Source organism: Sciurus carolinensis, chromosome 2 (genome assembly GCF_902686445.1).
Source record: "Sciurus carolinensis chromosome 2, mSciCar1.2, whole genome shotgun sequence".
Classification (NCBI taxonomy): Eukaryota; Metazoa; Chordata; class Mammalia; order Rodentia; family Sciuridae; genus Sciurus; species Sciurus carolinensis.
This window is the reverse complement of record NC_062214.1, coordinates 87,168,225-87,179,768: the sequence shown is the minus strand read 5'-3', so window position 1 is coordinate 87,179,768 and position 11,544 is coordinate 87,168,225. Positions and strand designations below refer to the sequence as shown.

General features: G+C 54.3%; 1 protein-coding gene across 1 annotated transcript; it reads right to left on the bottom strand.

Moving 5' to 3' along the window:
• Nucleotides 1-309: 309 nt before the first annotated feature.
• On the bottom strand, nt 310-9,754 carry Calml4 (calmodulin like 4). Its single transcript, XM_047539800.1, is given in 6 exon segments — nt 310-792; nt 3,632-3,820; nt 5,192-5,332; nt 9,512-9,542; nt 9,624-9,655; nt 9,658-9,754. Coding segments are annotated over 6 exon segments (573 nt in total). The 5' UTR covers nt 9,740-9,754; the 3' UTR covers nt 310-694.
• Nucleotides 9,755-11,544: the final 1,790 nt, after the last annotated feature.

Below are 11,544 nucleotides of genomic sequence, written 5' to 3'. Positions count from 1 at the left end.
ACTGCTTAGCTGATGCCAAGCTCATTCTAACAAGTGTGTTGCCACCCTGTTCTCTGTTGATGAATGAGTATCCTGAGCCATGTCACTCTGTCAGGAAGGAGAGGAGAATTGAGTGGGTCTGTTGTGCTGCAAGAAGAGTGTGTGTGTGTGTGTGTGTGTTTTCACTTTGTCGCCTTTTCTCAGCTAGCACTGGCTTTATCTTGGAAGTGAGAAGAGTGGTTCCAGCCCCTAAATGCAGAACATGCGTCTGTGGTAGACTGCCCTCTTCAGGAGAAACGCTGTCATGGGCGCTCAGCTTCCACGTGCCTTTCAGGCTGCTGTGCATTTTCAAGGCCCCATCTCCATCCTTCCTCAATGGGCTCCACGAGGTAAGACCTGGAGATCCAGGCTTTGTCTGGACCCTAAGGCCTTCAGGGGTGAAATAATCTGCCCTAAGTGATAACAGCTGGTAAGTGGCAGACCCAGGACTGGAATATAGGCCTGACAAAACCACAGAAAAGGCTGGACTCATGAGAGCTTTATTAAAGCCATGCTGATGCCATGGCTGGAACTACTTATTACTACTTATCCCCTGCTAATGTTGTCATTGCTGCTATGTTTGCCATCACCCTAGGATGAAATGAACATTTTCCTTATTAAAAATGAACTAGTCCAGATTTTCAAACCCAGGGAGGCCCTCTTGCACTCTGCTCGTTCAGTAGTCCTGCACGGGAAGGGTGATCTTCTGGATAAATTCGTCATACTTCACTTTGCCGTTTGGTTCAATATTTGCTTCCTTGAAAAGATCCTCCACTGCAATAAATCATATCATTTTTTTCAGTTTGGATTTGGGGTTATAAGACCGTTCTCTGGAGGTTGGGGCTCCCCAAAGGTCTTCCCTGAGCAGTCAGTGGATTTCCCCTACACCAGGGAGTAAACCAGAGAACAAAGGACAACCTGCCCCTCCCACCTGGGGTGGTTTTCAGGCTTTCTGCAGGGGCTGGGCAGGGGTACTGGCAAGGATTCAGCTACTGAAGCCACCTCGTGTTTGCTTGTAAAGAAGACCTCAGACCTCTGTGCCTTGATTTATGGAAATCTGGCCCAGATATTTTGCATGCCATTGACCACCCTCCACCTCCCAGCAGCACAGGAGTCCTCTGCAGATCCCTCCTGGACAGAGCTGCCCAGGCTTCCACTGCCCCTCACCTCCCCGCTCCTTCATGTCAACATTCCTCCCCATGCAACTTCCACACCAAGAGGGCTTAGTGATAAGTGCTTCTGCTGCGTTCACCACTCTAAGGAAAAGTGGAGGGCAGGGGTGCAGCTCAGCGACCGAGCATGGGCCTTGCACCAATAAGGAAAAAGATATGTATTTTGGGCATGGGAAAATGAATCTAACAGTGTCTAAAGCTCAAAGCTTGCAAAACCGCTATTATTTTGCCTTACTAAAAAAAAAAAAAAAAAAAAAAAAAAAGGCTTCATTTGCATGTCTCCCCCCCGGCCTCCAGTTAGACTTCTGAGATAAATACTAGCTTGTCCCAGGCATTGGCAAGAAGAGCCATTTTCCACTGTGGCCTCTCGGGGCCAACCTACCTTGGGACCAGCCTCACCCTCACCTCCTGCAAACACCATCTCACTGCCCCGTGCTGCCTTCCTGGGCCCTGGACGACTCCACGTGTAATTCTGGGCAGTGAGAAAACATGCTTTGATTCTAGGCTTAACCCTTCTCCTTGAAAGTATCGTTACCATGCCTAAGCTGCTAGGAGTTCTGAGTATTTTTAGAATGTTGAGGAGAGAGTAATTTATTTCATGGAACAGCTTCTGTCCTTTGGCCAGTTGGTTACTGTCCCAGTGGACAGGCTCCAGCCTCAGTCACTGCACCTCCTCCTGCCTGGAGAGAGGCAGCATTTCCCAGCTGGGGGTTGGATTCTTGTTGTTACTTGCTTTTTTATTTATTTAGGTACTGAGGATTAAACCCAGAGGTGCTTAAATCACTGAGCTATACCCCCAAACCTTTTTTTTTTTTCTTTTTGAAACGGTCTCATTAAGTTGCTGAGGCTGGCCTCAGTTACAATCCTCCTGCCTCGGCCTCCTGAGTCCCAGGGTTTACTGGTGTACACCAGTGGGCCCAGCCTCACTGTCTTTCTGGAGAGACCTGTGACCTATGAGGGTGCTAAAGTCAGCCTGTCCCAGGCTTGACAAAGCAGGTTTCCCCTGGGGCCACCTCCAGCTGCTCCAAGGATGTTTCTTAATAAAACAATATTTTCTTTCAAACACCCAGGATAAGGATTCCTGCTTCTGGTATCATCCTATCTCCCACAGCAAGTGGGAGGGAAATTGATCTCCACTACTTACTTCAAAATGTTCTTTGCAGGTTAAACAAATAAGAGATGTGAGTTTGGAGGCACGGTGTTGCTTTGGACAGAGATCATTAACCACAAAATCATGAGCCTCTGCCCTCTCTGCTGACATCCACCTGGCACATGAAGAGCCAGCAGCGTCCTCGGAGCCTGGGAGGTTGAGGACAGCCCACGTTTCCCCAGGTTCACTTGAAAACACCATGGTGAACTATGAGACCGTGAGAGCTGCCAGCCTGAGAACGTGGGGAGCTGAATCTGCCTGCCCAGCGCTATTTTTAAATGCTCTGCTCTGTGCCTTTGTGAAGGCAGATAAAATCGAGGCAGACGCGTTTACAGAATGTGAGCTCTCAAAGGGCCCCAAGGGATCATCACCACCTCATTTCCAGGGAGGAAACTGAGGGTAAGGGACCTGTTGGAGGTCTCCCAAGAGGAGAGGGAAGCAAGATTCAAACTACAACCTCGAAACCCCTGCAGTGTTTGTTGGGATTTGGCCAAAGGCTGATGGCCAATTGTCACTGAAGTCTTTTTCCTACACCCACTGTGGCCAGGCCTGCCCTCCCATCCACACCGCTGCTGGCAAGTTGGCCAACTAAGTAGAAAAACTGGCCTCCAGGGGGATGGCAGCTATGGCAGGACCAGGAAGAACACCTGCAGATGGATGGGTATGGGTTTCCATTACGATATACACAGGCTTTCCCAGAAGGCCCAGGCCCCTGGTCCTGCTCCAAAGCCCGAAGGCACATGGGCTGCTGGGGGTGCAAGACAAGGTCTGCTTCTCTAGTTGTCCCAGCAACAGCCCCTCAGAACCCCCTTCTTGAGGAGCTCTTAGAGCTGCCAGGGTCGGGAGCAAAGTAGCATTTCACTTTGGAAAGCAGGCTGCAGCTCTGTCCAGCTGGCTGTGGTGTGGGGACAGCACTGGACAAGGAGGTATCCTAGACCTGTGTCCAGCTCCCAGCTCTGCTGCTCAAGAACCACTCTCCGCGTCGGCATTTTGATAGGTGAAGAGGCACTTGTCCTCCCCAGGACGAGTGTTCTGTGCACTAAACGAAGAGCCGGTGAGAGCCAGGACACGGCGTGAGCGGGGCAGATGCTCCGCTACCCTGCTGCTGCTGGATCCAAGCTGGGCTTTCCCCACGCTGGCCCTCCACCCTGGCCCCTGGGCCCAGACCAGCCCTCGGCTAGTGCGTCAGCTACAGAAGCCTGCACAACCCTGTCGGCATGGACTGTGCTTCAGTGAACTCCCCCACTCCCTAGCCCTCCCCAGATGCTGGGAGCCAGGGTCGGGCGGTTACCTTCCTTGTGGGTGAGCTTCTCCCCGAGCCTCATGAGTTTTGCCCGCAGCTCGGACGCCATGATGTAACCTTTCTTCTCCTTGTCTGCCATCAACATGGCCAGAAGAATTTCTTTCTTTGGGTCCTCTTGTTTTATTTGCGTGTGCATAATAGTCAGGAAGGTGGAGAAATCCAGCTCTCCATTTCTGTCTAGGAGACCCCCAAACAGCAGAGTGAGTGGGGTAGGAGAAGCTCTTGGGGAAGCCAACCTACCCTCCTGCCCCATCTTCACTGCCAGCTCCAGGGCCACCTGATTCATAATGGTGACAGTGGTCATGAAGAAGGCACAGCCCCTCCCACCATGGACCAGCCCCTGGACTGGATATTCTTCATTTCATTCACCCAGTGACTCTTGGTGATGGTTACCATTTCCTCTTTTTGCCTACTTGGGGGACAGAGGCTTGGAGTGCATAGTCACAGACAGCACCAACTGCTTGGGCTCCCCTCTGGTGCTTCCCTCTTGCCCTGAACTGGAGGGAACTAGGTCCATGTGTCCGTTCCCCACTTCAGCCACCAGAGCACGTCTCTGAGGATGGATGAGTGTCCCCCGGGGTCTCAAGTCCCGGGTCCTGCCCTGCTGCTCATGTGCCTTCCCTCCCCGCAGCCCCCTCCAGACATGTCCGGAAGCCTCAGCCCACACACTGGCCTGGCCACAACGGCAGGAAGTCAGAACTTCCCCTGACCACAACATCCTGTTTAGAGGAGACAGAAACCAACACCCCTTCAGAATTGAAAATGGGGACCACTGAGTGCCCCATCACCAGGCTCTTGCCCTCCAAGGCCTGCCCCAGGATGGCTCCTAGGGCTTGCTGCTGCAGGTGTGTGCTAATGTGACCTCCAGTGTCCCAGCAGATGCTGAGAATCATCTGAGACGAAGAAACAGGACCAGAGACTGAGAGGTGGCCTTGGGGCTCCTGCTTAAATGCTCTAAGCAGGCCACAGCTTCCTCTGGGCCAGTCCCTCCTTCCTGGCAGTCCAGCTCCTAAACAGTCACCCCAGACTTTAAAAATTAAATTCTCCCAAAGGGACCACAAAACTTACTTGTTTCTGATTATAAGAGACCTATCTGTTCCCATTGTTGAAAATACAGGAACAACAATAAAGGGAATGAAAACAGCCTTAGTCCCATGGCCAGAGAGAGCCCCCAGCAACGTTTCAGGAGGGTTTCCTCCAGGTTCCTAGCAGTGCTGCATGATTTTCAGGAAAGTCTTTGAAATCAAAAGAACTGGGTTCTGGTCCTGATTCCACCATGGGCTTAGGTACTTGGGCCAGTCGCCTGGTGGCTGTGAGTAGGTTACGACAGGGCCGATGTTTTCTTTAAAACAATGCTGGGATCACTGACAGCACTGCTTCTCTACGGGTTTGTGATGAACGTGGTGGAACGCCCAGACCCGGCGCCCCTGCGAGGTGGGGTGCCACCACTGCCTGAGGATGGGCCACAGTGCACCTGGCCAGTCCCTCCAACATCCCTGCCCTCTGCGCCACCCGCGGCCCCTCCCTGAGCCCACCCGGCCCACTCACCTATCCCGTGAGTCTGCAGGTGCCGCTGCACTTCCCCTGGTGTGGGGCTGGCCCCCAGGCACCTCATGGCCACCAGGAGATCAGTGGCTTTTACCTTCCCCCGCTGCTGCTTGTCGTACAGGGAGAAGCATTCCTTGTATTCTGCAGAGCCAGAGGGAGGACCAGCTGCGTTCACTCACTCTCCACCCAGCCCTCCTCTGCCCTCCCGCCCGGGCCCAGGACCCCTCTTTTTTGCAGTACTGGGGATCAAACCCGGGTCCTAGCTACGCCCCAGCCCTCCTTCACACTTCTCTTTCCCTTCTTTTGGTCCCCTCCCCTCACTTCCTGCTCCACCAAGGTTTCCAGATACAGCAAAGGAAAATACAAAATTGTCAAGTTAAACTTGAATTCAGAGAAATGGTAAATTTTTAGTATAAGTATGTCCCAAATTTTGCATGGGATATACTCACACTGAGAAAACATTTGTGTTTATTTGAAATTCAAATCTAACAGGGTGTCCAGTGTTTAATGTGGCAGCCCTGCCCCACACCTCCTTTGCCTTCCTCAGTCCCCTTCTCTCCCCACACTAACTAAAACCTCTCCACACTAACTAAAACCTCTCCAGGGCCATCCCAGGGAGGGCTGGAGCCCTCAGCAGGGCAGCCAGACTCCTAGGAAACCCCCTCCAGGAAGGCCTGGCAGTAAGTGTCTCTCCTGTTTAGTGATGGTGGTGGTGATGATGATGATGACGATGACGACTCCTGTTACAGCTGTGGGCCCTTCCGAGTACACGGCCCAGCCCTGGGCCTCCAGGCTGCTGGCCCCTCAAGCTGTTGCCCTCTGACACAGCCTGGGCCTGGTTTCAAAGCCTTCAAGGGGAAATGAGGGTCTGAGCCAAGGTGGCTGGTGGCTCTGCCCTGTGACCCTTTCTCCCTTGGTACTTGGTGGAGATGAAGTAGCTGCCAGTGCTAAGGCTACTCTGATCACACTGTTCCCCAGCCCAACCAAACCACCCTGTGCTTCCCGATCCCTGGAGGCAGGGGAAAGCCAGGCAGGAGCCTGGGAACGGTCCGGCTTGCCGACTGGGAGCCTGACTCTGGTGAGACTAGGCTGCCTCCGGAGGCGCCAGTGCTCCTCCAATTGCGCGTGTCTCTCAGCGAGGCCAGCGAGGTCCACAGGCAAAGCTCCTTCTGCGCTCAGCTATGGGACCCCGGCCCTGGCCTCCCAGTCGGCTCAAGGATCTGTTCCTCTCCTGCTGCTTCTCACACCTGGGTGGGTCCTCAGAGGCCTGCACCAGGGACTTGATAGCTGATAACAGAAATAAAAATGACAGTTCCCATTGCTGAGCGCTTCATCCCAGCCCTCGCTTAATCCTCAGCACTGTGACGGGCACCATCTTTATTCCTGTCAGGCAGGTGTGAGACCAGCCTGGAGCAGCCTCAAGCCCCACCTGAGCAGCCTGGCACCTGAAGTGGAGCTCTGCCCATCAGGCAACACTGCCCTCAGTCCCAGGGAAGCAGGGTGGAGGGGGCTAGCCAGAGGAAATCCCCCAACCCCTCAGCTCAGGCCTAGGGTCCCTTCATGTTCCTTAATTAAGACCCTCAACCCTCTTCCTGGTGTGGCTCCTGGTGGCCTCTCACAGGTCCCCTTCCTCTCTTTTTTTTGCTGGTACTGAGGATTGAACCCAGCGGGGTGCTACTAGTGAGCCACACATACCCCCTTTTAGTTTTTATTTTGAGACAGGATCTAGTTAAGCTGCTGAGGCTGCCTTTGAACTTGCAATACTCCTGCCTCAGCCTCTCGAGTCACTGGGATTACAGACATGCCCACCGCACCCTGCACTCCTTGTCTGTCTGGGTTTGTCACGAGCAAAAGGAGTGCCTGGCTCTCCTGAGACTCCTCCTGTGACTGTTGTCCCCATCTGGTCAGAGCTGGAAGTCAGGGCCCAGAATCAGCTGGCTCTACGGGATGGGCACACTGCATCCCCCATGGGGATCGCCAAGCAGGGCTCAAATGGAGGCCGACCTCCTAGAAAACAGATAGGCCAAGTGTGTTCTGTCTTCCTACTGCCACAGATATACCTTTTAAAAACCGCAAGGCCAGATCTGAATTTGGAGTTCCTGTACTGGAACAAGACAAGGGGGCCACCTGGGGAGCAGCCCTGGCCCTGCTGGACCCTCCACTCCCTGCACACCTCTCCCCTCTCCCGAGGTTCCTCCTCACAGTCCAGCCCTCTAACACTCCATCCTTGGTGCCCTCCTTGCTGTCCTCCCCGGTGGCCCCCGGGGGCAGGGGACTTACCTATTGTGTTCACTGCTCTATCTCTAATGCCTGGCACGGGGCTGGCACCGGGAAAAGACTCACAGGAACACTTGGTGAATGAATTGGATAAAACTCTCTTGTAGGTTTTTCCTTGGAAAATGCAAATGCCCCAGAAAAGAAAGAGACCTCAACAAGGCCTAGGAAGGTACCAGTGACGTGCTGGAAAATGTTCAACAACAGCTCTGACATGTAGGTACAAGTTTACTATGCACTCGACAAAGGACGTGGGACCCACGAGGGATACAGAGTCAAATATTCAACTCTAAAAAAGTTCTAGCGACTAATTGTCACCAGTGAGTTTCGCCAGTACTTAGCATGTTCACTGCTAACCTACGGTTTTGGTTCAACCATGATTTGACAAGTGAGGTTACATGCCAACGTCACCTGTCAAATCATGACAAAAGAATGCAATTCTTTTTCCAGTGAATTGAAATTGTATTGTCATTCAATCTGATAAGTGATCTACTGCTAAACTAATTCTCACCCTAGTACAAATTACATTCATTAAGCTGAAACTTCTTTCAACTCTGACAGCAGCGGCTGTCTCCTTAGCTCTCTGTCAGGCATAGAGCATTGGCTGAGCGGAGGTATTTAACAATCTCTGGTCCTAACAACTGGCTTGCAGAACTCCTAAAAACGTAGCTCTCATATTCTGGCAAGCTTCGAATGGGCACTCTCCTTTGTCCCTAGCATATACAGGCCACCTGAAGGCATCCCTCTCCAACCTCACAGGTGGGAAAACTGAAGCTCAAGCGGCTGGATTCTAGGTCTGCTGTCTCCAAAGCTCCTGTTCTTCCCACTATCCCTGTTTAGTCTTTCATTCATTAAACATCCGTAGTCACTTTCTTGGTGTCAGACTCCAATACAAAAAGAAATTTCCTTTTTTCCTTTTGGGAACTTCAGAGGCCCCAGGAGGGGGAGCCAGTGAGCCTCACCGTCAGGCATGGGAGGAGGACACAGGCGGAGAGCCGGACTCCAGCCCTGAACCTGCCATTCACCATCACCTGTAGAGTTGGGGTAGTGGGCCCTGCTCTGGGCCTGGACTTGCCCTCTCTGGTCTTGGCCCAGTTTGTGGGTGAGGAGTCAGGGGAGGGGTCTGTGGTTAGGTACCCACCTGGAGCCCGCACCCCCCACGTGTCCCTTCTAGACCAAGCTCTGGGTGTCCAGAACTCTGGAGTCGCTGCCCAGGTGACATGGAGCGCTTCCAATGTCTGTAGGACCAAGGGCACCGTGGGCCCTGGGTGCCTGCAGTTTTATCTCCAGGGCTCAGGAGGGTCTAGCTGACAATGGGAGATTTCAGCAGAGAGTTGGGAATGGGAAGTACAGGGGTTGACTACCGGTTCCACTGCTGTCACTGTTGGGGCAGATTCAGGGCACGGCGTCAGGAGCAGCTGGCTGTGCATGCCTTGGCGGTGCTAGCTTCTTCTGCAGGTGCTCAGGACCAGCCCCCACAGCCCCCATCTGGGACCTAGTTCTGTGTAACTCAACCCTCTTCTCCTGGCCTTGTGGAAACAGCCCTACACTGCACGAAACTGAAGGACCCAGAAAAGAAAGTGCTCATGCTCAAACTAGGCAGAAGGGACCCCAGATGACCCCATTTTACAGGTGAGGAAACTGAGGCCCAGGGAGACATATCCTGCCCAAGGGTATAGACCTGGGCTCGCTCTCTCTTTGCTGATCTCAAAGTCCCTGTTTCTTTTCCTGCCTTTCAGTCATGTCAGTGGTCTCTGTCTTCCTGCCTAACCTCTTCCTCCCCAAATCTGACCATTCGGCTCTGGGGTTTGGCGGGAAAGCCAGTACCTGGCTTGTAAATCACCCAAACATACAACTAGCAGTCCCACCCTTGAGGTCCCTCCCACTCACACACTGTCACCAGGTGACAGTATCGCTGCGCAGGCTGGCCCCCTGTCGTGGGGGTGTGGCAGGGGCCCTCCTTCCCACCAATAGAAAAGGAGTGGAGCACGTAAAGAGGTCCAGATTTTGCTGGGAGCTGCTAATTAAAGAGCAAACCCGACCTACCATTAATTTGGTCCTGGGAAAGAAACTTGGCCTGCAGCAGAGAGAGGGAGACAGTCAGGGCAGGGTTCTGTTGAGGCCCTCCCGCCCAGCCGGCCATATGGGTCCCACTTACCATCCTGGGGCTCCTGCTGCTCCCAGAACTAACTTCTCAGCTCCTCTTCCTCTGACTTTGAGTTGAAAGTCCGCCGAGCTGGGCGGAGGCCACAGTAATAAATCCTCTGCTGCCATGGAGACTGGGCCCCATGCCACTAGGGTCAGATTCCAGCTTCCTGTGCACAGCGGATGTCTGGCCAACCCAGGCAGGTTGATTTTGAGGAAATGGGGTTGCAGAAGGGCTCTCATGAGACTCAGGGGCCCCATCTCTGGAGGCTGATGCTCTGAGGCAACTGAACCATCCTGGGAGCACCAGACTCTGAGATGGGGTCAGTAGAGAACAGAAAGGCAGCCCTGACATAGGGCTGAGCCTGGGCCCTGGCCTGGGCTGCCTCAGGGAACTGGTCTCTCTCCTGCGGCTCAGTTGGGACACTGACAAGCTCCTTGTTGTAGTTGGGCACTGCACACACTCCCTCTGAAGGCTTGTCACCCATGACCCTGCAGGAGGAATGACATCTATCCCGCATGGGCCAGCTCAGAGAGCTGCGTGGGTCACAGTCTTGCAGGAGCATAGGCCTCAGGGCCCTCAGGCTGGGATCCCATCCTCCCTGCCTTCTGAGCCCAGACACCGCCCCTCTGTGCCTCAGCATCCTCCCCCTTGCCAGCATTTCAAGCAGCTGGGAGAATCAACTGGCCAGTGCCCAGCTCTCCCTCCTTCCAGGCCCCTGGGAGTGCTGGGGGTGGCCTGGCTGCTGTGCAGCCCTGTGCTGGCCTACTCAGAGCCCTGGAGTGGGTCCTCTCAGGTGATGCTCCCCTGGCTGGGAGGGTCCCTCCACTCTTCCTTGCCACCTGCAGTCTCCCCCTTCTGCAGCCTGTGGATTCCTGAGTGCTTCCATCTCCCGCAAAGGACAGGGGCAGGGTGGGCACCCTAGAACCACTGGGTGCTGACCAGAACTGGGTTCTCAGCCTTGTCCCCTTTCCCTGGCTCAGCTGGGGTCTCTAAAGTCAAGCTTTGCCCATGCTGTCAGGGTCATTAGGTGGTACCCTACACAAGGGGACCAGTAGGTGTGGCGGGGGCTGCTGGTGCCAAGGAAGATGAAACTCTTGCTAATTTGTATAAGCACCTGCCTTTGGTCCATTCTTCTCCCTCCCTTTTGTCCTGATCACCCCCATGTGAAAGGTTGTCCTTTCTCCCAAATTGCCTCCTCAGTCACCTCTTCACATCTGTGTCTGGACCCAGAGAATCTGGCAGGAGGGCTCCGGCTCCTCCGTGCAGGCTGAGGATGGGCTGGTAGTGGTGGAGTACAGAAGGCCCCGGCCTGCTCAGAGGAGCCGGGGAGAAGGAAGAGAGGGGACGTCAGCAGGGCTTGGATGGGCGGGCCAGAGCTGGGCTGTGGGGCCTGCGATGGCCAGGCTGAAGTGCTCCCCCAGATCACCTGCCTTTGGGAGGGGGCTGGGAGCAGGTGAGCCATTCCCTTGGGTTTAGGTTGACGCGTTCTGGTGAGCTACGTGCCCCAGAGCATCCTGCCACTCTTACCAATGCCCCCCTTACTCTCGTAGGTCTCCTAGGGGTCTCACAGATGATGAAGAACCTGCTTTGGAGTGGTGGTCTCAGGAGGGTTCACCACACACAAACTCAAGCTGTCCAGGGCATGGTGCGCCACACTCCATGAGAAAGGAAACAAGTCGAATCAGCAGAACACACCTCTGGTACCACCCGAGGGCTGCTCGTTCACTTTGTTGTTGAACCCTGGCCCCTCTTGGGAGCCTGGCACCTCCCCTGCATGCCATGGCTTCCTTTGGGTCCCTTCTCCCTGCCCTCCATTCTCCGGACGCTCACAGGAGGGGTTCCAGGCCAGGGGAAGCTCCTATTCCCTGCACACCTGGCCCAGGTTACTTTGTCCAAGAGGTTCCCCAGCAGAGCCCCTGGGCCCCAACGC